Below are 26,680 nucleotides of genomic sequence, written 5' to 3' on the forward strand. Positions count from 1 at the left end.
TCTCCCTTCTGTGAGGCGGGGCAGGGAAGCCAGACCTCAGCAACCTCGCCCCTTTCAGGGCTCTGTCTTGCCCACAGCACTGCAGTCCCTGTGCCCGAGCTGCCCGCAGGGCCCCCGGGAGCTGGAGCAGGAGGTTTTGGGCCTGGAATCAGAGAACCCAGGGGATGGCGGTGTTGGAGTGAGGCTGGGCCGGGTGAGCCCAGGTGATGTTTTCCAGGGGCTTTGCTGAAACCGACCCAACCCACTTCCTCTGCAGTGGATTGGGGTCTGGACTCCCCCAGCCTCTCTCCCCACGGGGAGCAGAGTGGCTTATGCTTATCTTATCTCCTCCCCAGTGTGGACCCACTGTGCTCTTCATCCCACCTGATTCATCAGTCAGAGCAGGTGAACAGGTGGGCTGCCCTGGGGTAGAAGAAATGAGGGATTTTTAATCACAAAACTCAGTTGTCACTGACCCTCAGAGCCTCACTTTTTCCATCTATAAAATGGGAACAGTGATGCCACCACGTGTGCAAATAAAAAGAGATGGTGTGAGGAAACGTTTGCTTTCCGAAAGCCCTGGGCCTGTGGTCGCAGCAGGAAGCAGAGACAGGGCCAAAGTCGCCGCACCAGCCTGGGTCCGAGCTCCCGAAGCCCACCCAGCAGGTCCGTCCCCTTCCCCTCACCACCCTGTGCGTCATCTGCTAAAGACGCCTCTTCCTGTGCAGGGGACCCTGCATTGCTGAGTCTGACGTGCACGTTAGGTTCTTAGGAGCAAACAGTGGGGTTGTAAAGTCAAAGCTGCCTTTATCTCGCGCCATGCAAATCTGACGTCCACGGTCTTTCCTGCAACCACGGTGGCCGGTGGTGCCTGTCCTGGCTGCTCCGGTCCCTGTGCCTCGGGGTGGCGAGGTAAGGACTGGCCCAGGGGAGCGGGAGAGCGCAGGGCAGCGCCGGGCAGAGCGGCCAGGGCCTGCCTACGACGCCTCTCATTGGACAGAACAGCCTGTTGGCTTCCGCCCCGCTCCGTAGTGAAGAGAGCACACCGGCACCTCTATCCCGTCATAACCGCCCCCGACCCCGCGCCCGTGCTTTGGCGCAGAATCCACTCCCTCCAGCCGCCGAGGCCCCGGGGCTGCAGGGGCCGCTGCCCAGGCTTCGTGGGTGAGGAGGCCAAGGAGGGGGACGCACCCTGAGCAGCAGCTGCCCCGGGTTCAGGCCCGGGCCCCTCGCCGGCCCCGAGGGAGAGGGAGCCCCTCAAGCCGGCGTAGGTGCAGGCGGGGGCCGTGGCCACCCGGGCCAGTCCTGACGCGCAGATCAGACACCTGGCCTTTACCTTCCAGGAAACATAAGCAAGAACTGCACCAGTGACGGGTGGTCAGAGACGTTCCCGGATTTCATGGATGCGTGCGGCTACAGTGACCCCGAGGATGAGAGCACGGTAAGGGCTGCGTGGGCCTCCCTTTCTGGTCGTTTTTCCGAGGTGCCTGGTAAACCGTGACCATTTGCTGCTCCAAGCCTCACTCGGGTGTTCTTCCACTTCTGGCCAAATCCCGCCAGGTCCCTGGTTTCAGTTCAGCCGCCCGGCCTTTGGAATTATGCGCTGGTTCCGTAATCTTGGAGCTGGGAAAGGCTGGTTTTCTCCACCTGCTATGGTGTATCTGGAAGGTGACGCCGAGAGTGGCTCTACCTGCCGAACTGAGCTTAGCCAGTGTCCCTTCTGCCATGAGGGTTTCTTTGTTCCCTTTAAGGTGTTGCCACCCGTGGGCGGTCGAGAAGCCATGCAGTTGTTTTCTTAGCTCTGAGCCGGCAGCAGGGAGGGAACCAAACTTGGAGCATCTCTGCAGACTTAGAGCCCGTGTCGCTGGTGTGGGCTGCCCAGGCTCGGCTGGCCGCTGGTGCCTCTGTCAGGCCGTGGTGGGGACTCGGCTTGGGGCAGGCGTAGTGTGAGGAGAGCCTTTCTCCGGGAACGCGGTCCTTTAAGCGGCGAGCACCCTCAGCCCGGCACCCACACCCGGCCGTGCCCGTGGTGGGGTCTGTTTTGTTTGCCACCAGAAAGCCAGGTCAGTGTCTCCCCTTGAAACCCATCGCTCGCCCTGTGACCCCGTGTGGACAGGTTAGGGCCTTGGGAGCCGGGAGCCGGGCTGTTTCAGACCTGCTCCCTGATGACGGGTGTGAGGCCCTGGGGAGTGCCTGCCGCCCACGCCTGAGCCCACGCGGTGCGAGCAGACCGTGTCTGTGCCGCCGAGGCCCGCCTCCTGCCCCCCGCCCGTGCCACCTCACCTCCGCTGTCCCTGGGTCCTGCCCCCAGGTGAGGCCCTCAGGGATGCGGCTGTCCCATCACTTTTCGTGGGTAACGAGGGGCTTTCTTTGCTCTCCTCACTAAGAGTTACAATTTAAAGCCGATTCTTTTCCTACCAAATTAGTAAACCCTAGGAAAGGAAGTTCCTTGTATTTTAGCCGGTATCCCTCTAACTGGATGACAAGTGACCTGTGACCGGTGGTCAGTGAGGGTAACCGTGGTGGTGCGGCTCTGAGCCCTGCGTCGTGTGCTTCTTACTGATGGACGTGGTATATATTTAACGTACACGATGTGATGTTCTCACATGTATACAATATGAGATGATTCCCCAGTCCATCGCCTCACAGATTCCCTTTGCTTTTTTTTTTTAAATATAAATTGTATTTATTTATTTATTTATTTTTGGCTGCATTGGGTCTTCGTTGCTGCGCGCGGGCTTCCTCTAGTTGCGGCGAGCGGGGGCTACTCTTCGTTGCGGTGCACAGGCTTCTCATTGCGGTGGCTTCTCTTGTTGCGGAGCACAGGCTCTAGGTGCGAGGTCTTCAGTAGTTGTGGCGCACAGGCTTAGTTGCTCCGCGGCATGTGGGATCTTCCTGGGGATTGAACCCGTGTCCCCTGCATTGGCAGGCGGATCCTTAACCACTGCGCCACCAGGCAGGCCGCTCCCTTTGCTTTTGGTGAGACACAGAACCTATTCATCTTATCACTGCAGGTTTGTGCTTGTTGACCGATGCCCCCCCATTTGCCCACCCTTCATCTCATTTAGTCTGGGTGACAACCCACTTTACAGATGGAGAAACTGAGGTCTAGAGAAATGATGTGACGTGGCCAAGGGCCCCACCATTCTGACTAGAGCCAGCCCCTTTGACCCCCTCCTCAGGGGCCGCTCCCAGGCCCCCCGCTCTCCCTACACAGGTGGAAGCAGCAGCAATGGGCCTGGGACACACCTGGGCGGGCAGCCAGGCCAGGGCTGTGCTGACCCTTCCCAGCCATTGTCCCTCCCCGCCCCCACCGTGGACTTGTGCCCCTGGGGCATTCTGCACGAATCCCTTTTGTTCTACAGGATCCCACGGAGAAGGCCCAGCCTTTCCCCATGGGCGTGGCCAAGAGGCAGGTCTCACGTGGCCCCCATGACAGCAGCACAAATGGTGAAGCCCCCCCAACGCTGGGCCCGAGGCTCGGGCAGCGTTTAGCCTCCTCCGCCGTCCGCCGTTCCCCTCCCCGCTCCCTGGAGGATGGGCGTAAATGCCACTGCCCACGCGCTTGCCGGTGGCCGGGTGCACAGCCGGGTCAGAGGCCACTCGTGGAATCAGGGTCCGAGCACGTTTTCATGGGACAGTGAGGAGATCTCAGGTTCCAGACTCATAGGAAACTGCTGTTCAGTCCAAACCAGGAAGCCGTCTTATTGGTGTCTAAGAATAAGACCTTAAATCGTGTAGAATTTAACCCCAGTTTCAGGGCTGTTTCCATAGAGAAAAGCGTCCCAGGCCCCGTTCTGAAGACCCTGAACTCTGACCAGGGGTGATGACAGCCCCACGATGGCCGGGACCCTGTCACATCCCGCCTGCCTCCCAGGTGACCCTGCGGGACGGGGGCAGCGGCTGGAGAGTGTCCAGACTTCTGTAGGGGTGGGTGGGTTGGGGTCCCGGCAGCCGCCTTCCATCACCCACATCTCCCTTCCACCTCGGCAGCCAGCCCAGCATTCGTACCTCCGAGGCCTCAGGACACACGTCAGAGCGAAGAACACAGCGTCCTGAGGCCTCGCCAGCAGCATTTATTCAGAGCCTGTGCTTGTTCCACAAGTAAACATTTCCCGGGAACCGCGACGTTCCGACTGTGTCCTCGGGTTACAGAGAGCCCAAAGTGGTTGTAAAGGACATCGTCGTGGGAACCATGTCAGCTCGGAGCCCATGAGGACAGAGCACCTGTGATTTCCTAATGCTTTTCTGTCCGGTGCGAAGAGCTATTTTTGTTCTCAAACATTTCAGAGATTCTGCAGTTATCATGAATGCATATTCCCTGCTAGTGGATTAGAAACTCAAAATATTTTAATGTGCGAAGGCGAAGAAAATAATGGCACAAGACCAAAATGCATAATTTTCTTCCTGATTGCAGCTTCCACTGTTCTCACGCTTCGAATTCCCGGTTGTTTAAGGAGTCGCTTGGAAGATGAAAACCGCAGCACGCTGAGCTGCCCAGAGCGAGGCCGGGACGGGCCTTCCCCGGGTGGAGGGAGGGGGCGGCCCCTCGATCCACGGGGACTCCTGCTTCCACGCCACTCTTCATCTCATCAGCCACTCTCTTTCTTCCCAGTTTTACGATTTTAATTGGATTTCCTGTGCTCATGCAGCCAAACTCTGCCCTGGGTGCCGTGTGTGCAACCTTTGTTGGTTTCAAAATTAATTAAATTCAAGGGAAAAAATTAGCTTCCACCAAAGCCACATACAGTGAGGGAATTGAGAGACAAAGCAGTCGGGAATGGCAGTCCCGTGAAGGAAAAAAGAGTTTGAAGACCCCAGAGGACCCCTTGGACGACGCGGGAGCCGTGATTGCGAAGCTCTGCTCGTTTGGACCAGGGAAGCCCACAGAGTCGTGGCGGGGTGGCGGTGGCCGGGGCCTGCGTGTCCTGGTGCAGTGAAACCCTGAGGCCAGCCAGGCTCGGCTCGGGATGCCCCGTCACCGCATCCCGCTTTCCGTAAAGCAGGGCCTCCCCAGTCTGTGTCCCTCTCCCAGCAAAACCTGCCTCAGGTGTGCGCATCTTCATCTTAGGCCTTTCTTCTTTCAATCCTTGGATAAAGGGTTTAATCCCATTAAGAGGCTTCAGGACCCCCCTGCCAACCCCAGACCCACGGGGGCCACACCGGCAGCTCCCCTCCCCCTTTTCCCTTGTCCCAGCCTGCTGAAGCCTGCGGGGAGAGCAGGCCAGCCGGAGACCACAAGCCCCTCTCACTGCCCCCACCCTTACCGTGGGAGCCTACGGGTCTCCTGAACCAAGGAGGTTGTTCTGGCATCAAGGTCTCAGCCTTAGGCGGGCGGTCGTTCCACCTGGTGTCGTCTGCCTGGTCACCTGCCCCCTCAGGCCCCCTGACCCATCATGCCCCAGACCCGGGGGCTCTCCTGACCCGGTGGCTCGTGCTGCAGCCCGTCGGGTGGACCCTGGTGTCCTGACTTCCTTCCTCCGCCGACGGCTGTCTGGAGGCTTCTGGTCAGAGCACTCCCTGGCCAGCCTCCCTGCCTCAGTGTCCCACCCGCTGCCCAGTGTTCCCGCCTCTCTGATCTCCCAGGGATGCTGAGAGTTGGCAAAACACGAAAAGTGCCAGAAATGAGCACCCATGACAAGTCTCGTGCGCCCAGGGTGGTCTCCTTTTCCCTTTATTGGGAGTCTCCCAGATGAATCTAGAAGGACCCCAGGGCTGTCCCCCCTCCGTGGCCACCACCCGCGACTCAGTCGCCACATAGGATTCTGCGCCCGGCCTGCCACCCCGCCGCCCCGCCGCCCTGCCGAAGGACAGCAGCGTCAGTGGCACGCGGCACCCTGTGCTGGGCGGACACACCAGGCAAAGCAGCCCATACGTCTCCTGCATTATATATCTGCTACTATAGTTCTTAAATACAGAGCACTTCTGCTAAATTTAGCCAAGAGAACTGTTTGGCATTTCAACCTTCCCATGCTTCGAGTGAACACATTTCTTCCATGTTATGCCATATTCCTAAAAATATTTTTGCAGTCTCTTCTCAGCTCTCAGACCATTGCAGTAACTCTTTCCCACTGACCGCTAATGTCACCTCCCCAAGGGTCCCCATCCCTGGCGTGCTCAGTCCTTCCATGTCAGGCGCCCTCGACCTCTCACTCCCAGGCCCTGCAGGACCCCCGATGTCCCCGTGTCAGAGGACGGTGGGCAGGGACATGCTGAGCAGCCTGCGGGAGGTGGAGGCCGGGACTGGACCAAGAGTGGAGCACCCGGGGGTGCTGGAGGGCCTCACACTCACTTCCGATACGGTGGCCGATTGCATTCCGCTTCCGGACAAGCACCCAGGGCAGTGGCTTCGCTTCATTTTGCATCAAAGGGCGGGAAGGAGCTGCGCCGTGGTTCTCAGGGGCACGTGAGGGCCACGCTCCCACCTGGACCGCTCATCAAACGATGGGGAAAATCCGTTTTCCTCTGACCCGCCCCCGCCAACAAAGGAGTGCTCCCCATGGTGACTGAACAGGGGTGGGTTGGGTCAGCGGCAGCGAGGCAGGCAGGGCACGACCTGGGGGGTCAGGACGGGGAAGCGGTGCCAGCGGGGCTGGGCGGCAGCCGTAACCAGCGCTACACACCACGCCGCCCGCTGACGGCCCAGGCAGAGATCTGACCGCCGGCAGGAGCGTGATCCGAAGATTCGCGAGACAGACACGATTACTCGCCAGTTTCAACTGAACCTGTAAGCGTGATGCTTAACGCTTGCCCGATAAAGGAGTGAGTCTTTCCAAGGCCAAAGGAGAAACAGGGTGAGGCAGAGGAGGTTAGCCAGGAAATCTACAGAAACAGGGTGGGTGCCTGGCTCTGGGAGGTTCTCCTACAAGAAAGGAGATGAGGGTACAGAAATTAGGGGGGAGTAATGGAGAAAAGCTCAGGAGCGCGTAGGAAGCAATACAGGTGTCCAGGGAAATACAGAGAAACAACCCGTCTTCAGGGAAGGAGACGCAGGGTGCCTGTGAGGCAGGCAGCCCCAGCCTTGCAGGGGTGAGGGGGCCGAGCCACGAGCCCACCCCACTGCGGACACCAGGCCATTTCTGTAAGACAACCATGGGGACCAGCTGTGTCCACAGGGCTGGGGCATCAGGCAGGACTCGGGGCTGGGGCCCCGGCAGAGGGCTGGGGGCCCCAGGCCGGTCTCAGCCAGAAACAGGTCTCTGAGGGAGGGTCCTATCTCCCTGATGCCCCCCTCTTCATTGGGCTTGTACATGACAGCCTTGCCTGGGGAAACAGACATTTGGGGCCCAGGCAGCTGGCAGTCGGCGAAGCTGGGTGCACCGGCCGTCCCAGCCAGGCCCTCGCGGTGGGGACGGGAGGGAAGGCACCGTTTCTGGGGCAGGTTGGGGGCAACCAGGACATTCACTGGACAATCCGGTCAGTTTCTCCATGTGACGTACAAGTTCAGGACTAAAAGTTTGTGGTCCTAAGAGATAATTGAAGAAAATATGGAAATTAGCAATATTTGTTTTACTGGGTACTCGCAATCTCTGTTAAAGACCTAGAAAAAAGAAGACAGAGTTTTGGAAAGGTTCACCTACCAATTGTCAAGTTGACACCACCTGTCTCATGGGTGTGATGTGGGGAACTCGAGCGGCTGGACATGGGCCTGGAGAGGCCACAAGCCAGGAAATGTGCTGATGAAGGACCAACAGTGGCCTCGTTACTGCGGGTTCCCTTTAACAGTTTGGCTATATTTTCTACTTTCTCAAAAATCAGCAAATACTTTACTCTTGTATTCAAATAAAATCAAATTTTAGGTCCCCCCAAAACACTTAAGTTTATGCTGTTGGACAAATCATTTCTCAGTGACATTTGCTTCCCACCAGGGACCCTGACAGGACAGCGAGGAAACTTCCCTCTGTCGTGCGTTTCCTGAAACCTGCTTTGAGGCGATTTAGTTGCCGGGATGGTGCAGGGGAGCCGACTGGCCGGGGACGCCCTGCGGCCTCCGCGATCTGTGCGCGGGTGTGCGGCGGGCGTGAAGGCGGACGCGGCGCCTGGGCTGCACACATGCACCCCCTCAGCTCGTGAGCCGCGAGGCTGTCTTTCCTAAAGGAGGTCGTGCTGTGCTGTACCCTCGGCACCGGCACCAGACCTGGGAGATTCCGAGTTTTACACGGCGTCATCTAACCCGCTGGCTCGGTCCCAGGACGGTTCTCGGGGCACGTCTACCAGCAGAGGCGGCACTGGCGCGCGTGACCCAGCCTCTTCCCACCCCTCGGCCTTTCTCTGTCTTTCACGTGTCATGTTTGAAGGTCGGCCTCGACCTCACAGACCTCACAGGCCCTCTGAGGGGTTTGTCTGATGTTTCCAGAATCACATGCGGGTTATCTGCCCAAGGTGAGGACACTTGGTAGCAAAGCAAAGGCTCCCGATCCCTCTGTCGGTTGCCTTTTCTTTGTCATAAACTCGTGCTGTAAATAGGTCTCAGTGGGAGAAACTGCTCCAGAATATCTGTGGATGTTTCTTTGCCTCAGAAACGTCGTATTTGGGTTTTTAAAAGAAAATCCGTTTTCCTCTAACACGTTCACACCAACAAAGGAGTGTTCCCCGTAGTGACTGAAAACAGGGGCTCTTTGCCAGCCAGTCACACCGTTCTGGCGACACAGACGCGCACCCCCAGCGCCACCTCCTCTAGATGTCACCGCCGGGCCCCCGGCCGAGCCGCCAGGTCCCCTGCTCCCAGCTACACAGCAGTGCAGCGTCCATGGGAAGTCAGCCCTGTGGCGAGTGGGCATCAGTCATGGTGACCATGTGGACGCCCCCCTCTCCTGCCCCCCACGAAGCATCATTCACCTTCCCGACGTCGCCGCTCGTCCTCAGCAGAGAGGTGATCTCGGGGACAAGGAGAGCGATGTCACCTGTGTGTCACCCAGGCTGGCTGTGACGGGCGCCTGGTCGCTTCCGCCCGGGGCAGTGCTGTCCAGCGCCCTCTGACCTGAGAGCCCAGCGCCCCCCTGGGGTCAGTCCGCTTCCTCAGACGGCCCTGAGGGCCCCAGCGAGGCTGGAGGAGGCCCAGCGCGAAGCCGGCGTGCTTGCGTCTCCCCTTTGGGCCCCTGCAGTGCTTCTGACCACCCACAGACTGAAGGGGGAGCCGCCGTCAGCAGGAGCTCTGCCCGTCCGCCTGTCCTTCCGGCCGCCCGTCCCCTCCCCCTCCCCCGCAGCGCTGGTCAGGGCCGCGCGGGCAGCGGGTACCACGCCGAGCGTAGGGGTGCGGGGCTCCAGGCCCTCTGCGAAGCAGACTGTGTACAAAGGAGGCTTGACTCAGGAGGACTCGGGTCGTTGGACTTAATAACCTTGAAGATCTCTTTCCTCATAAAAATGGTTTTCATTGTGAAATCAAACCACTTAGGGGCATTTAATAAGAGTGTTTACAAGCTCTTTGCAGGGATTATCTCATTTAATCCCCCGACAAGCCCATGAGGTAATGCGCTGTTTTCAATCATCCTTTTATGGTTGAGGGGAACTAATCCACGGTCTCATCAGTGAACAGAATTTAACCTCGAGCCCCAGAGAGTCCCCAGGCTCCTGTTGGCTGTGGATTTTACTCTTGGTTGCGTTCGTGCAGCTGGGTGATACACGGTCTGTGCTTCGGGGTGGAGCATCTTTTCATTTGCCCGTTTGCCATCCGGTCTCTTCTGTGGCGAGGTGCCTGTTAAGGCTTGTGGCCCATTTTTAGTTGGGTTGTTTGTTTTCTTATTGTTGAGCATTAAGAGTTCTTTGTATGTTTTGAATAACAATCCTTATCAGATGTACCTTTTGCAGATATTTTCTCCCAGTCTGTGACTTGTCTTCTCATCCTCTGACTTTCTTTCACAGGGCAGAATTTTTTAATTTTATTGAAGTCCGTCTTATCAATGATTTCTTTCACGAATAGTGGTGCCTTTGGTGTTGTATTTTAAAAAGCATCATCAACTCAAGGTCATCTAGGTTTTCTCCTATGTTATCTTCTAGGAGTTTCATAGTTTTGCACTTTACGTTTAGGTCTATGACCCATTCTGAGTTATTTTTTGTAAAAGTGTAAGGTCTGTGTCTAAGTTGATTTTTTGCATGTGGATGTCCAGTTGTTCCAGCAACATGTGTTGAAAAGACTGTCTTTGCCCCATTGCATTACCTTTGCTTTTTTGTCAAAGAGCAGTGACTGTTTACACGGGTCTGTTTCTTTACTCTGTTCTGTTCGTTGACATGCTTGTCTGTCCTTTCGGCCACACCACTGTCTTCATTCCTGCAGCTTAACTGTCAGTCTCATGACTCTGCTCTGGGAACCCCCAGCTGCTGCTGCCACCTGTCTCCCCACTGTCCTGGGGCAGCTGTTTGTCCTGTGTCCTCCCTTCTCTCGTGGACCCAAGGAGATGGTTGATTTTCCAGTCCTTTCAGAGTTCTACTCATTGTTAGGATGCGGTGGTGCCGTCCACGCTCCTTACATGCAGAACTGACCAATTCCTCTTAAAGGAAGAACGCTGAAACAGACAAGTAACGTCCCCCAGGGAGGGCGCCCTCCGAGGGAGGGGACACTGGGGTGCGGGTGGACTCTCAGCCCTGCGCCTTGGTGGCCTCATGGTCTTAAGCTGACCTGTCACCCCGGACTCAGGTCCCCCATCTGTGTGAGGGGAACGTGGCAAAAATACTCCGTCTGCCCCTTCATAGGCCACTGGGAGAAGTAAATGAATTAACTTTTGTGTTATATTTTGTAAATTGCAAAGCACCCAGCACTGTTAGGTTATCATTACAGTCTCCTAAGCAGAATAGGTGGATCTTAAAAGATGTTTGCCAACGACTTTCAGGCAGAAAAATTCAACCCATAACATTGTTGCAAACGTGACGTGAGCCTCCCTCACCCTGAATCTGAGATGGGAGTAGCTTTGATGACCTGCGTGTGCTTTGGACCACATTCCCATGAAAACAGGCTGTCATTTCTGATGGTCTCTAACACATTTGCTTTAAAACAAAGAAGCCTCAGCCTTCCATTTTCAAGGTGAGAACGGGCACCTCCTTGCCCCCGAGACAGAGGCTGTCCCTGGGCCCTGGCGAAGGCTGCAGGTCCCCGGGCTCCGAGATCCTTCCGCAGCCCCGCTCCAAAGCCGCCACGAGAAGAGGCCCCGGACCGGCCACTCTACTCAGCGCGCTCTGCCCGCTCGGCCCTCTGCCTGCTGCCACACAGGACGTGGCGTGCGGGGGCCCCTGCAGCGCCTTCTCGGAGGAGCCCGAAGACCTGGCCGAGGAATCAGAGCCGAGGTGCTGCCGTGGGGAGCCGGGGAGCCGGGGAGAAGCAGAGTGAGTATCACCCGTGACCAGCGTCTCCACAGGAGCCCAGACGACCCTGCCACACCGGCCAGCGACGTCGCCCGGGTCCCCAGCACCTGGCACATCTCCTCCGGGCCACCCGCCCATCCGTGCTGCCCTTCAGCTGCGAGGTGCCCCTGCCCTCTCCACCACCTGCCCTCCGGCCCCTGCTCATGCCTCGGCCACTCGCTCTGAGTTCAGAGTGAGAGACACGGGTCAGCATTTTTCGGGGTCTGTGTTGGTCTTATTTACCCAGCAAGACCTACATACCCCGGAGACAGGGGCTGTGCCTTCTGTTCAAGGGGGACCCGTCCTTAGACAGATGCTGGGTAGCGGTGGTGGTTTCACTTGCATCCCCTCGGCCCTTCGTGCGAAGGTTAATCGTTACTAAAAGGCCTGGGAGAAGCCACTGTTTCCCAGACAGCGATGCACGTGGCATCAGCAGGTTCAGAAGAGAACACGCAGGGTGCTTCACCTCAGCCGAAGAGTGAGGCGACGGGCCAGGCGAGGTTCTAATCAGAGAGTTTCCTGAATCAGGAGCCTCTGGTCCAGCCAAGGGGCTTTCAACTTTTTTTAATTAAAATCCACAGTTGGAAATGCATTTCACACTGTGACCCAACACAGACATTTCACAAAGCCACATTTTCTGTGCTACCTTCTTTAAATGTTGGTTGTTACCTAGGAAATTGATTGCATGACCCACTACTGGGTTATAAATAGGGTTATCGTATAAAAGGTTGGCCAAACCTGGCCTCTCAAGAGAAAAAGGGGAGCTATTAATAGTCGCTCCGGGACAGCAGACATAAACCAGGCCTGGCCCAGGCAAACGGAGGCTTCAGTCGCCTAGTTATGACTCAGTGTTTGGAAACACTGGCCAGCCCTCAGTGTTCCTTGAGGAGGGCTATGCCGTGTAGCTCCAGGGCGATGTATGATTATGGAAAGTTAGAGCCGGAAGAGGACTTGCACGTCACCCGGTCCCACACACTTGCTGGGGACTAGGAAGCCGCCCTGGGTGACAGCCAGTGGGGAAGGGCCGCCATCTCCTCCCAGGCAGGACCCCCAACGGAAGGCTCAGAGCGGCGGGTCCCGTGCTTGCCCACCACAGGCCCCTCAGAAGCGCTGAGAAAGGGGAGCATTCCTGAACTGTTTTCCTCGCTGCCTGATCATGTGATGATGGCGACACTTATTCAACTACTTTTTTACAAGTAAATCCAGTCTCAAACTTGCGATTATAACATGTGACTGAGAACATTTTCCCTGGTAAAACCTCACGGTGGCAGGAATCCTGGTACGTGGGCATCCGGTGTCGGGGGTGGGGGGGGCTCATGCCGAAGCCCTGGAAATGTGTCCCCCACCTGCCCCTCAGGCATCCCACTGGTGACATTCTCAGGCCCACCAGTGCGGACCGGTGTTCGTGGACACCTGTCATTTAATCACCTTCAGGAGCAAGTGCCCCCCACCCAGGTTCTCCTCTGCTCTCCACACCGAGTGAGGCCACACGCCCAGGAATCGTCCTGTGGGCCTCACGCTTAAACAGTATGAGGACTTTCTGTAAGAAAAAGAATATAACCTTAAATATAAAAGTGAATGTTTATTCAGGATAAGAAAGGAGATGGCAGGTTCCTTTTCATGGACCTCAAGCATAGTGGATGCCCAAAATACTTACAAAGAAAAGAGTTAAAAACTGCAGAGTGTCCTACATGTTCTTTGATCACCTTTTGTTAGCTTAAGGAAAACAAGTCCTTATAGATGTCTACTCCTAAGACTTCTATAAACTCATAAAGCTCATAAGAACGAGTTTTGGGAGGATGTCATCCTATTATCCTGATAGGGTCAAAAATGAATATTAAATTCAGCCAGACATTTGGAATAAATCTTTTGTGTATCAAAAAATTATTACAATAAAACATTTAAATAAGTCCCTCACCCGGAAGGGGAGCAGCACATTCTCATCTCAAAGAAGTTAGGAGGAGAGAATGAGCCCTGGAATCACTGTGTTTCCCCCAGGGGTTTGCACCTTTAGTTCTGTTTTGTGAAGTCTGTGGTGCAGATTATGGATGTTACAGGTGATAAAGAAAATAGGTATTTTCTCCCTTAGGGACTTGATAGTAATTTTACTGGGAACTGAAGACTGAAGGCCCTGTTACAAACCCGTGAACAGCCACTGGTCTCGTGTGGTGCGTGCGTAACCGGTTCCTGTTTCTGCCCCTCTGATCATACATGCACTAGTGTGAACAGGAAAGGGGGGACCTTCCAAGAGGAACACGTGAGCAGTACACCACCCCCGTCTCTTCCCCGTTTTTATGTATTTACTTCAAAATTACCATTGTACTTAATGTACACTCTGCTTGTTTTGTTTTATAAAATGTATCGTGAACATTTTCTTAAATCAGTCAGTATCCTTCGAAAACAAGATTTTTAAGGGCAGTGTGATATTCTATTTTATGAATATGCTGAATTTACTCAATTGTTCACAAATTAGGTTTTCTCTAATATCTTGTTATTTTAATCAATAAACAAACCTGTGCACACATCTCAAATTCCTGGTTAAAGGATGTGAAGTAAGACAAGGATATTTTTAATGTTTTTAATTATACTGTCAAACGGCTTTCCAAAAAATGTGCCAATGCATGTTTCCACTAGGAAGAGATGTGATGCCCATTTAGCTAATACCTTCACCAGCAGTTTCATATTGTTTCAGTTATCACCAATTTTATAAAACAAACAAAAATGCTATCTTATTATTTTAGTTGCACCTGGTTCATTGCTAATGGGTGCAGGCTTTTCCTAGGTCATGATTAACTTGTTTCCTTTGCCAGCTCCCCTGTTGGGGTGTCTTCCTTCCCATCTACCAGGCTTTCCCGAGAATCTGTCACGACAGGTGTGCCTTCCTCCAAGTTGGGTTTTCTTGCTATGCTGCCCACTATGGAAACTCTGAGCTGAGACATCCAGGTAGAGCATTCCTGAACTGGTAGCATCAGGGAGCCTGGCAGATGCAAACACGGGTTCTCCTGGAAGGAAATCCTTGCCCAGGCCTCCCAAATTCCCATAGATCAACCCCAAAGATGAGCTCACACCTAAATGTACAAACTACACAAAGAACCAGTCAGCAGATGACGAACAGTGAAATTACATCCTCGAAACTGGAGACGATGGATTCATCAGGCAAAGAATACAGATAAGTGCGTTTAAAATGTTTTGTTAGGGCTTCCCTGGTGGCGCAGTGGTTAAGAATCTGCCTGCCAATGCAGGGGACACGGGTTCAAGCCCTGGTCCAGGAAGATTCCACATGCTGTGGAGCAACTAAGCCCGTGCGCCACAACTACTGAGCCTGCGCTCTAGAGCCCATGAGCTACAACTACTGAGCTTGTGAGCCACAACTGCTGAAGCCTGCACACCTAGAGCCTGTGCTCCACAACAAGAGAAGCCACTGCAATGCAAAGCCCACGCACCACAACGAAGAGTAGCCCCCGCTCTCCACAACTAGAGAAAACCTGTGCACAGCAACGAAGACCCAACACAGCCAAAAATAAAAATAAACAAAATAAATAAATTTATTTTTTTTAATGTTTTTTTAAAAAAAGAAGAAATTGAAAATAACCAAAAATGAGATACTCTAAAAAGGACCTGATCTGGGAGAAAAAATAGACCTTAAAAAAAAAAAGAAAATTAAAACATACAGAAATCTGTTGCATTTCTTTACACTAACAATGCAATATCAGAAAGGGAAAGTAGAAAAAAAAAAGATCCCTTTAAAAATTGCATCAAAAAGAACAAAACACTGAGAAATAAGCCTGACCAAGGAGTTAAAAGACTTAAATGCTGAAAACTATACAACATTGATAAAGGAAATTACAGATGATTTTAAAAATGGAAAGCTATCCCATACTCTTGGATTGGAAGAATCATTATTGTTAAAATGGCATACTACCCAAAGCAATCTACAGATTTAATGCCATCCCTATCAAATTACCCATGACATTTTTCACAGAACTAGAACAAGTAACCCTAAAAATTATATGGAAGCATAAAAGACCCAGAATTGCCAAAGCAATCGTGAGGAAAAAGAACAAAGGGGAGGCATAACCCTCCCAGACTTCAGATGATACTACAAAGCTACAGTAATCAAAACAGCATTGTATTGGCACAAAAACAGACACATGGATCAATGAAACAGAATAGAGAGCACAAAAATAAACACACACACCTACGGTCAATTAATCTTTGGCAAAGGAGGCAAGAATATACAATGGAGAAAAGACAGTCTCTTCAGCAAGTAGTGTTGGGAAAGCTGGACAGCTGCATGTAAATTAATGAAGTTAGAACACTCCCTCACACCATACATAAAAATAAACTCAAAATGGCTTAAAGACTTAAATATAAGACAGGACACCATAAACCTCCTAGAAGAGAACATAGGCAAAACATTCTCTCACATAAATCAAATCAGTGTTTTCTTAGGTCAGTCTCGCAAGGCAATAGAAATAAAAGCAAAAATAAACAAATGGGACCTAATCAAGCTTATAAACTTTTGCATAGCAAAGGAAACCATAAACAAAATGAAGAGACAACCTACGGAATAGGAGCAAATATTTGCAAACAAAGCATCCAACAAAGGCTTACTTTCCAAAATATACAAACAGCTCATACAACTCAATAACAACAAAAAAAAACCCAAACAACCCAATCAAAAAAATGGGCAGGGACTTCCCTGGTGGCGCAGTGGTTAAGAATCCGCCTGCCAATGCAGGGGACATGGGTTCGAGCCCTGGTCCGGGAAGATCCCACATGCCACGGAGTAACTAAGCCCGTGTGCCACAACTACTGAGCCTATGCTCTAGAGTTCGCAAGCCACAACTACTGAGCCCCCATGCCACAACTACTGAAGCCCGTGTGCCAAGAGCCCGTGCTCTGCAACAAGAGAAGCCACCGCAATGAGAAGCCCGTGCATCGCAACGAAGAGTAGCCCCTGCTCACCACAACTAGAGGAAGCCCGCGCGCAGCAATGAAGACCCAACGTAGCCAAAAATTAATTAATTAATTAATTTAAAAAAAGAAACGGGCAGAAGACCTAAATAGACATTTCTCCAAAGAAGACATACAGATGGCCAATAAGCGTATGAAAATACGCTCAACATTGCTAATTATCAAAGAAATGCAAATCAAAACTACAATGAGGTATCACCTCACACCGGTCAGAATGGTCATCATTAAAAAAAATCTACAAATAATAAATGCTAGAGAAGGTGTGGAGAAAAGGGAACCCTCCTACGCTGTTGGTGGGAATGTAAATTGATACAGCCACTATGGAAAACAGTATGGAGGTTCCTTAAAAAACTAAAAATAGAATTACCATACAATCCAGCAGTCCCACTCCTGGACATATATCCAAAGAAAACTATCATTTGAAAAGATACATGCACCCCTATGTTCATAGCAGCACTGTTTACAATAGCCAGGACATGGAAGCATCCTAAATGTCCATCGACAGATGAATGGATCAAGAAGATGTGGTACATATATACAATGAAATACTACTCGGCCATAGAAAAGAATGAAATAATGCCATTTGCAGCAACATGGATGGACCTAGAGATTATCACACTAAATGAAGTAAGTCAGATAGAGAAAGACAGATATCGTATGATATCTCTTATATGTGGAATCTAAAATATGATACAGATGAACTTATTTACAAAACAGACACAGACTCGCAGACATAGGAAACAAACTTATGGTTACCAAAGGGCAAAGTGGGGGAGGGATAAATTAGGAGTTTGGGACTAAGATATGCACACTGCTATATGTAAAATAGATAACCAACAAGATCCTACTGTATAGCACAGGGAACTATATTCAGTATCTTATTATAATAACCTATAATGGAAAAGAATCTGAAAAAGAAAATATATATGTGTGTGTGTGTGTGTATATGTATATATATATACACACACACATATATAACTGAATCACTTTGCTGTACACCTGAAACTAACACAACATTGTAAATCAACTATAGTTTTAAAAAATGAAAATCAAGTAGATACATCAAACAGCGAATCAGATACAGATGAAAAGAGAATTCTGGAACAGGGAAGGTAGATCCAAAGAAACTGCCCGAATGCAGCAGAGGGACGAGGGGGTGGGAAATAGAGCAGCTTCTGGGCACCAGGTGGAGGCCCAGCATCAATCTGGTCACAGCCTCAGCAGGAGAGACGGAGACCCCGACCACCCCAAGCACCGTGAATAAGAGGAAATCCACAGCCAGGCAACTGTGATGAAACTAGAACATACCAAACTGCGGAGAATCTTAAAGACAGATTGCCCACCCACGGACGCAGCCGCCTCCCACGTGGGGGACTCGTCCTTACTCAGAACCCACCCGCTGAGCTGCTGCTCAGAATTGAAAGAGAAACAAAACCGATGGGTCCACAACCCGCAGACCCCCACTAAACATGCTAAGGAGTGTGCTTCGGGGGAAAGAAGACACCAGAAGGAAGAACTGAGAAGCAAGAAAAATGTAAGAGAAAAAAGTAAACATGGGGAAACCCAGCAAAGACAGTTTAAAGCAATAATAAAGGGCGGGTAGCTAAAAAACAGGGTGAGACGGCGCAGGACAGCACGCAGCACAGCTGATGAGGGTGGGGGTGCGTGTGCAGAAGAAGCCACCCAATAACCCCGTCAAGACCGCAGCACAGACACGCGTGAAGGTGAAAGGCACACGGGGGGGCGGGGTCAAGCCTCGGGGTCGGCGCTGGGCCCCCGTGGTTTTACTCAATTGCCGGTTTGGTTCTGGCGTCCGTCTGCAGGTGTGTGTGTGGTCATCACGTTGTTTTCTGTGCTTTCAGTGGGTTTGAAATATTTCATTTTCCAACTGTGTAACCTGAACCGTTGCCACAGGTGACGCAGTGGCAGCTGCTCCGAACACCCCAGTCCTGCCTGTAATCCTGCGTCAGGAGGAGAACAGGAGAGGGACAGAACCTAAAATCAGGGTTTCCGAGGACAGTTCAGAAGCCCAGCTCGCCCTCTGCTTTCTCCCCCGCAGGCTGGAAGCCACGAAGCGACAAATCCCACACGCCAACGTGCGAGGCCTCGGACGGGGTCACTCGAGGCAGGATTTGCCGTTTCTTCACGCTTAGCTCCGCCGTCTTCGCTGACTTAAGACCCAGATCACTCCAGGAATTCACTGGGGAAGCAAGAACACACCCTGCGGGAGGCGGCAGCCCCTATGTGGGGCGCTGTCTTCCTGGTCCAGACCCGCTTGGCTCTAGCGGGAGCTGGCAGGGTGGCCTCGGGGAAGACCGCAGGGCTGGGCCAGCGCCCGCCTCAGCGGGCTGCTCGCTGCCGGAGGTTAAGACGAGCTCGGTGGTTTTCCTCTCTCCCACCCGGAGGGCTGAGCGCGTCCAAGCTGCTGCTTCGGGGCGGCGCCTCGAGGCCTCCTCCGAATGTGGTCCCCACGTCCAGGCGGCTCCCTCCAGGCAGGTTTGCTTTATGGAAACCGTCCCGGGTTGTTCACAATGAATTATAAGGGAACAGGTGGGTGTTTAGAGTGCATTTCTGGCTCAGGATGGAGGTGGAACTCCAAGACAATGCTGCCTCGTGTGTGCCAGCATCAGCCGCCCACAGCCCGACCTGGAGGGAACGCACGGTGGGATCAGGAACCCGGCCGGTTGTCCAATGCCGGCCACCAGGAGCTTACAGATGCATTTTCCTCTCTTTCAGATCACGTTTTATATTCTGGTGAAGGCCATTTACACCCTGGGCTACAGTGTCTCTCTGATTTCCCTTACAACCGGAAGCATAATTCTTTGCCTCTTCAGGTAAGTAGCAGAAATGAGCAATCCTGCCAAAAACGTGAGACAGGAAATCATCCATTTAAGCCATCTAGGCCCATCAGAGGAGGGCAGAAACCACTGGCTCCAAGCCCTCCTCTGTGCCGAGCCAACCAAACTCCCTGGGAAAATGCCAGCATGAAATATGATGCTAATGTTGACGTTTGTATTTAAATACTCTGCATTTCTCATATGAAGAGACAATACTGACCATGGATAAGAATGCAGTTCAACTGTTATTTACTAAACAGCAATATGCAAATGCTTTGAAAATACAGAGGCACCCTGGCCTTCCCCTCCCACTCAGAAGCACCCACATCTGGGCCTCACAGTGGGTGCTCTGTTAAGAGACACTGTCATGTGTTCAGGAGCATGAGGACAGGTTCAAATCCTGGGTCAGTCTCTTAGCAGCTGTGTGACCTTGGACAAATTGCTTAACCTCTCTGTGCGTCTACATGGAGGCTGATGGAGCCTACATGGCTTGTGGGAGGTGCTCTCTGAATGACTCCTGCTTTTCCCCTGCTCCTGGACCCTCGCTAGGTCTCTGGGAGCTAATGACAGACGTTGTGCAGCTGGTGGTCAGGGTTCAAGGAGGGAGGTAGATGCTTCTATCTGGGAAAAGGTTCTAGTTTTTAGGACTAAATCCGTGTCTTAAGCATCACTAGCCTTAAGTAAAATGGGTGATATCCAGCTTATTTTAACAGGGTTTTGATCACCTGTCAAAAAACAATCTGTAGAGAACAAAGAGCGTTATTTGGGGTCTCAGGAATTGCAATTCGAGAAGCACAGACTCAGGTAAAACTGAGAGGGTTCCAGGGAAGAGAAGGAGTCGGGGGCTTGTAAAGGCAAAAGCCACAGGTTGTTAAAGTTGTCTGGCAAGAGTTAGGATTGGCTCTGATGCAAAAGGAAATATTGTCCTTAAGGGACAGGCTGTCACGAGTTTTTCGGGGGGTGGGATCTGATATGTATCTGAGTTTCTGGAACACTGTGCAGACCTTCTGGACGCCTCGTCAAGACAGTGAGTGGTCAGAGCTCAGATCCCGTCCGCCTGAGACGTGGTGGCCTCACTTCCTCGCGGCCTCTGGCTCCATCTGGAGGTTCTCTTGGCAACACCAACTCCACTTTTATTTTCCTCCCACACACCACATATCTTATTTCTCTTTGCTAAAATATAGTTCAAATGTTGGCCAGTCTTCCTATAAAATCAGTGATATAACAAATGGAGTGTTTTTAGAACATGAGGAGATCCATACTTGGAAGAAAAATGAGTGAGTGGAGGTGATGGAGCAGGTAGCGGAGATCTCAGCAGACGTTAACTGGTGCTCCTCTAGTTTCAGGCATCTCGGCTGTGTCAGGTAGTTGATAATTCTCAGAAAGAATGAGGCAATGCCTTTAATCCAGAACTGCACTTTGAAAAGTGTGGGGAAGACCTATCATATTTTATATGATTAAAAAAAGTTCTTAAAAAAACACTGGTATTGTATTAATATTTGTTCTGCTATCTTCTGTATTTTATTGTACATTTTTAAATCTTGAAATTGTTAAATATAAAAAAGAAAGGAAACATTTAGGGAGGTAAGCCAGCACAGGGTAACTTGAATTAGAAAAATTTCAGTTTGTTTTTAAAGAGCTCCTATATTGAGCAATCCATATTCTTGACACAGCAATTTCCCTCAGGTTAGTACTTCATGACATATTTAACTAGCCAGCAATAGCATTTTGGAATTATTGCAAATATGGTCATGATCCATTAAGAGAATCTCAAATGGTTTTATGCATATCACAGTCTTCTTTACGTGGACATCATTCTTCACCTGCAGGTGACACTTCTTAGTTAGAAAAAGGACGTGTCTGCATTGGCTGTCATTCTGCTGGTTCAGTGTGTAATGATCCCAGGAAAAAGTGCCCAGAGCCCAGGGCTGGAGTACAGTCCCAGGCTCTGCCTTCAACTCGGGCACCCTTCCCACTTCCATCTGCCAATGCCACCTCCCTGGAGAGCTGAGAGACTGAGTTAATTCTAAAATCCATGTTATAAAAATAACATGCTCCAGGGGGGAGGGGAAAAAAAATAACACGCTCCATTGTCCTGGTGATTACACCCAGGAAACAGAATTCTTTGCAGTCATCGAACATTTATTCTCCAAAATATAGCCCATAAGCTAAGAAAGCATCAAGCAACCATGTTCTTTTTTTTTTTTTAACATCTTTATTGGAGCATAATTGCTTTACAATGTTGTGTTAGTTTCTGCTGTATAACAAAGTGAATCAGCTGTATGTATACATATATCCCCATATCTCCTCCCTCTTGCGTCTCCCTCCCACCCTCCCTATCCCACCCCTCTAGGTGGTCACAAAGCAACGAGCTGATCTCCCTGTGCTATGCGGCTGCTTCCCACTAGCTATCTATTTTACATTTGGTTGTGCATATATGTCAATGCTACTCTCTCACTTCGTCCCAGCTTACCCTTACCCCTCCCCGCATCCCAAGTCCATTCTCTACGTCTGTGTCTTTATTCCTGTCCTGCCCCTAGGTTCATCAGAAGCTTTTTTTTTTTTTTTTTAGATTCCATATATATGTGTTAGCATATGGTATTTGTTTTTCTCTTCCTGACTTACTTCACTCTGTATGACAGACTGTAGGTCCATCCACCTCACTACAAATAACTCAATTTCGTTTATTTTTATGGTTGAGTAATATTCCATTGTATGTATGTGCCACATCTTCTTTATCCATTCATCTGTCAATGGACACTTAGGTTCTTACTTTACGGCGGAGAAACGGAGCATCTCATTTCGTCATCTCTTTCTTTCCCGAAGGTCATGCAGACTTGAGTATCAAACGCAGGGCCTAGTTCTGTGTGGGAGTCACGGGTGGTCACTGTTGCTGGCACCTTCGAGCGCGGCCTGTGGTCCAGGCACTGACGAGGCAGCCCCGGTCCTCACAGGCCCAGGAATAGCAGCAGTAATTGCTAACACACTGTGCCATGCTTTTCATGGGGGCTTGTTAATTTGGTCCTTACGACACCTCCACCAGGTAAGTGCTCTCAGGTCCCAGCTTTACCAGTTAGAGAAGGAGGCCTCGGAGGTGCCGTGTGTCCCAGGCTGCTGAGCGGGTGAGCGCAGGGCCCCGGTCCACCACCGCCTTCACCCCGTTCACCTTCGGGAGTCCATTCACGCCACCATCCGGGGCGGATCCCAGCCTGGCTCATCTGGAGACACACTTTCGGTTACATCCATCATCCATTAGACCTGTACCTGGAAATGAAACTTTACATGTGTGGTGAAGACGTCGCTGAGAGACCCGGCAACGTGACGCGTTTGGACAGCTTGCTGACCTGGAGGGGCTGTGCCCACCTGGGGGGCAGCAGCAAACCCCAGCCCCACTCAGTGGAGAGACGCGGTGAGAGGGAGAGGGAGGAGGAGCAGAGAAAAGAAGAAAAGAGAGAAAAGGGTTTGGAGAGATGAGAGCTCCCAGCACGAGAAGCACACAGAGCCGAGGCAGCGTCGCGCCTGCAGCCGCCGGACCACAGCACAGGGTCACTGAGCTTCAGAACCGCTCCCGTGGCGTATTTCATGTCGTCATTACTGAGGTCCGGGGTCATGTTAAATACACAGAAATAGACTTTTCTGAGTGAAGTGTGCGTGCAGGGACGTGGGCAGGGCTCCACGTGCAGCGCGACGCTTGTCCCCAGAGAGCACAGCGCCCAGGTCGCGATCCAGCAGGGTTGGCACCAGGAGCCGATCTACAGGCCGCTGCGTGTCCGTCACCACCCGCTTCCCAGAAGGTGACCGTTACTCGGAGTTCTGACACCACGCGTTGCTTTTGCCTATTTTAGAATCTTACAGAAGGAACGCCCATGTCTCCCCAGTTCAGCATTTTGCAGGGAGGTTCATCCGAATTGTTGCGTGTGCTTATCCCGTTCTTGTTTATGGCTGTGTGAAGATAACACAACTCATTTATTCATTCAATGTCCACGGAGACGTGGGTGCCTCTCGGTTTGGGATGACCACAGGCAGCGCCGCTGTGAACATTCTTGTGAGTTCTCTCCTGCACGCGTGTACACGGTTCTTCAGATGTGTGTGTGTGTGTGCACACTTATATTTATACTCACATTTATGTTACGTTTATATGTCTTTCCTGTCGTAGGCCATGCACAGGTGTGGTCTCTCTAGGTACTGCACGTGCTCACCTGCCTGGCGGAGATTCCTTCCACTCCACCTCCCACCCCCGTTGTCTGTAATAATATAGAATTGTGTTTTTAATTTGCATTTCCCTGGTGAATAATGACATAATGTGTTTGGAAACTTTTTTTTCTGCAGGACCATTTCAAGTGTTTGCTCATTTTTCTATTCAGCTGTCTCTCTTTTTTTAAGTTAATTTTTAGGAGTCCTGTAAGAGCAGCCTTTCATCAGATATGGGTATCACAGATTTTATCTCCAGCACTGTGTTTCAACTTTACACCCCCCTAATGAGTCTTTTGATAGGCGAAAGTTCTTCATTTTAATGAAGCCTATTGACCATCTGTCTTTATGGTCAGAGCTTCCTGAGCCTGTTTAAAATATCTCTGGCATGTTCTTCTTTGTTATCATCTAGAAATTTTTATTACTTTAACTTCTCATGTATAGGTTTATGACCCACTGGTGATTTATTTTTGTGTATGGTGTGAGGTAGGGGTTAAGGTTCATTTGCTTTCTCTGTAGGTGTATTCAGTTTCTCCAGGACCATTACCTGGAAAGCCCACCTGTGCCAGTGCGTTGCAAAGGCATCTTTGTGACTGTGTATCACGGGACTGGATGCCCTGTTCTGTCCTGTTTGCCTCTTTATCGATCACGTGCCATTTTCACATTGCTGTAATTGCTGTACCTTTATAATAAGCCCTGACTTCCAGCAGTGTAAATCTGTCAGCTCTTCTTTCTCACTAGGAAGAGCTTGGTCATTTGCACTTACATGTGAATTTTTTTAATCAGCTTGTCAGGAGCCATTAAAAAAACTCTTCTGGGATTTCATTTTGGATTGCATTGAATCTGTAGATCAGCTTGGATAGACTGGACGTCTTTACAGTTTTGAATCATCCAACCAGTGATTATAGTAGATCCTTCCATTGGTTTGGGTTTTCTTAATTTCTTTCAATAATATTCTGTGGTTCTCTGAGTAAACATCATGGACGTCTTTTGATAGTCATGCTGAGGTATTTGTTTATGCTGTTGTATATATTTGTGTATACATAACGTTTAGAAAAGGAATTGATTTCTGTATATTGATCTTGCTTCAGCAGACTTGCCAAATTTATTTATGAATTTTATAGTTATTCTGTAAATTCATCTGGATTCTTCTTATATGCAACTCATGTTTTTGTGAAGCACACTATGAATAGAAGTGATGATAGAGGACCACGTTTTCTTATTTTTGAGCTCAGAGTGAAAGTTCTCAATATTTCACTTGTAAGCATGATGTTTGCTGCAGATACTTTGAAGATACTCTTTACCAGATTAAGAGCATTCCTTTCAATTCCCAGTTTTCTGAGTTTTTAATCATGAATGGGTGCTGATTCTTCTGTGTGTATTGAGATGAGCAGATGGTTTTTATCATTTGTTCATTTAATGTGAAAAAATACATAGGTAGATTTTCTGATATGATTTAATACCTTTCATTCCTAAAATTAACCCTAGTTGGTTGTGATATATTATCCTTTTACTATATAACTGGGTTTAGTTTATGAATGTCTTGTTGAGGATTTTTGTGTCTCCATTCATGAATTTGATATAATTTTCCTTTCTCGTAAAATACGCTTTGATATGACAGTTGCACTGGTCCAATAAGGTGAATAAGAAATAGCCCCCCTTTCCTATTCTGTGGAATAGTGTGCGTTAGATAAGGTGCTATTTCTTCCATAGCGTTTGTGGAATTCACCAATGAAGCCATCTGGGCGGAGAGTTGTCATGTGGGAAGGTTTTCTTTTTAGGTTCAAGTTTTTGAAACAGACATATGACAATTCATATTCTCTGTCTCTCCTTATGTTAGTTATAAGTTGTATTTTTCAAGGAATCTATTCATTTCATCTACATTTCTATATCTCTTATTATATTTTTCATGTATGTAAGAGTTATACTTATATCTACTTTTTCATTCCTGGTATTGGTAATTTTTATTTTCCTTCTTTGTATCTTGATGAATCTTACTGTATAAAGCTTTATCAGTTTTATCAGTGTTTTCTAAGAACCAACTTTTGACTTTAATTTTCTCTCCTGTATGCTTATTTATTAATTTACTGACTTGTGCTCTTATCTTTATTATTTCCTTCCTTCTGCGTTCTCTGGTTTCGATTTGGTATGCTTTTTCTAGCTTCTTAAGTTAGGTGTATGTTCAGCCTTCCTTTGTTTAAAATGCATTTATTTATACCTACACATTTCCCTCTCAGACCTGCTTTAGTTCCATCTTTTAAGTTTAAATATGTGTTTTCCATTATCATTGAGTTCTAATTTTTCTAAACTCTTTTTTTTATTATTTTTTAACTCATAGGCTATAGAAGGCTATAGATTAATTTCCAAGCTGAATAGAAAATTAATAACAAGTTGGATTGTGGCTTAATTCATGGTAATCTAGCTGAATTCATGGTAATCGGAGAGCATACCACATGAATTAAATCCTCTAAAATTTGTTGAGACTTGATTTATGACTCAGAATGTGGTCTATTTTAGTAAAAGTTTAATTTTCATTTGAAGACAATATAATTTCCACAGTTATTGGTTTGTATGCTACATATGTCATTTACATAATTTTGTCAATCATGTTATTTAAATATTCTAAATTTTACTATTTGTTTTAACTACTTGTTCTATCAGTTACTGACAGACATGTATTAAAATTTCCAACTATAATTGTGGACTTGTCTATTTCTTCTTTTATTTCTTTCACTGTTTGCTTTATATATTTTAAGGTTATGTTATTAGGGGCATACCCATTTAATGTTTTATTTTCCTATTAAACTGTCCATGTTTAGTAATGTTCCTTGACTTAAAAAAAATCTACTTTTATATTAATATAGTTATATTACCTTTCTTTTATTTGATATTTGCAAGATATATTGTTTTCTGTGCCTTTACTTTGAACTTCCCTGTTTTATATTTGAGTGTTTTACAAGCTCCGTTTATTTTTTTTTACAAGCTCCATTTAATTGAGATTTGCTTTTTATTTCCAGTCTATTTTTATTTTTACATACAGTATTTTACACTCACATTTAGACTAGTTACTGACAACTTGGAGTTTCAATCCACCTTCTATCTCTTTTCTTCCAGTTGTCTCAGCTGCTTCATTGCTCCTGCACTCACTTCGTGTTTCTTTTTTAAATTGTCAAGTATTTTTATTATTCCAATTTTCCCCTTTCAGATTGTTAGTTATATATTCTATTATTCTTCTTCTGGTTTTCACCCCATATTAACAACACACATCCTTGTCTCATAGGTGTTAACCTCCATTTACTATTTTTACTGCTTCCCAGTCAACTCAAGACTTCACAGCATTTTATAAGTACCACAAGGCATGA

At 49.5% G+C, this 26,680-nt stretch overlaps 1 protein-coding gene across 1 annotated transcript in view; it reads left to right on the forward strand.

Moving 5' to 3' along the window:
• Positions 1-26,680, forward strand: part of VIPR2 (vasoactive intestinal peptide receptor 2) — a 70,500-nt gene that overhangs the window by 27,688 nt on the left and 16,132 nt on the right. Inside the window, exons 4-5 of the mRNA XM_059934374.1 lie at positions 1,323-1,420; positions 19,027-19,124. Of these exons, the coding sequence (XP_059790357.1) occupies positions 1,323-1,420; positions 19,027-19,124 (196 nt within the window). The remainder of the gene's footprint in view (positions 1-1,322; positions 1,421-19,026; positions 19,125-26,680) is intronic.

Source organism: Balaenoptera ricei, chromosome 9 (assembly GCF_028023285.1).
Source record: "Balaenoptera ricei isolate mBalRic1 chromosome 9, mBalRic1.hap2, whole genome shotgun sequence".
Classification (NCBI taxonomy): Eukaryota; Metazoa; Chordata; class Mammalia; order Artiodactyla; family Balaenopteridae; genus Balaenoptera; species Balaenoptera ricei.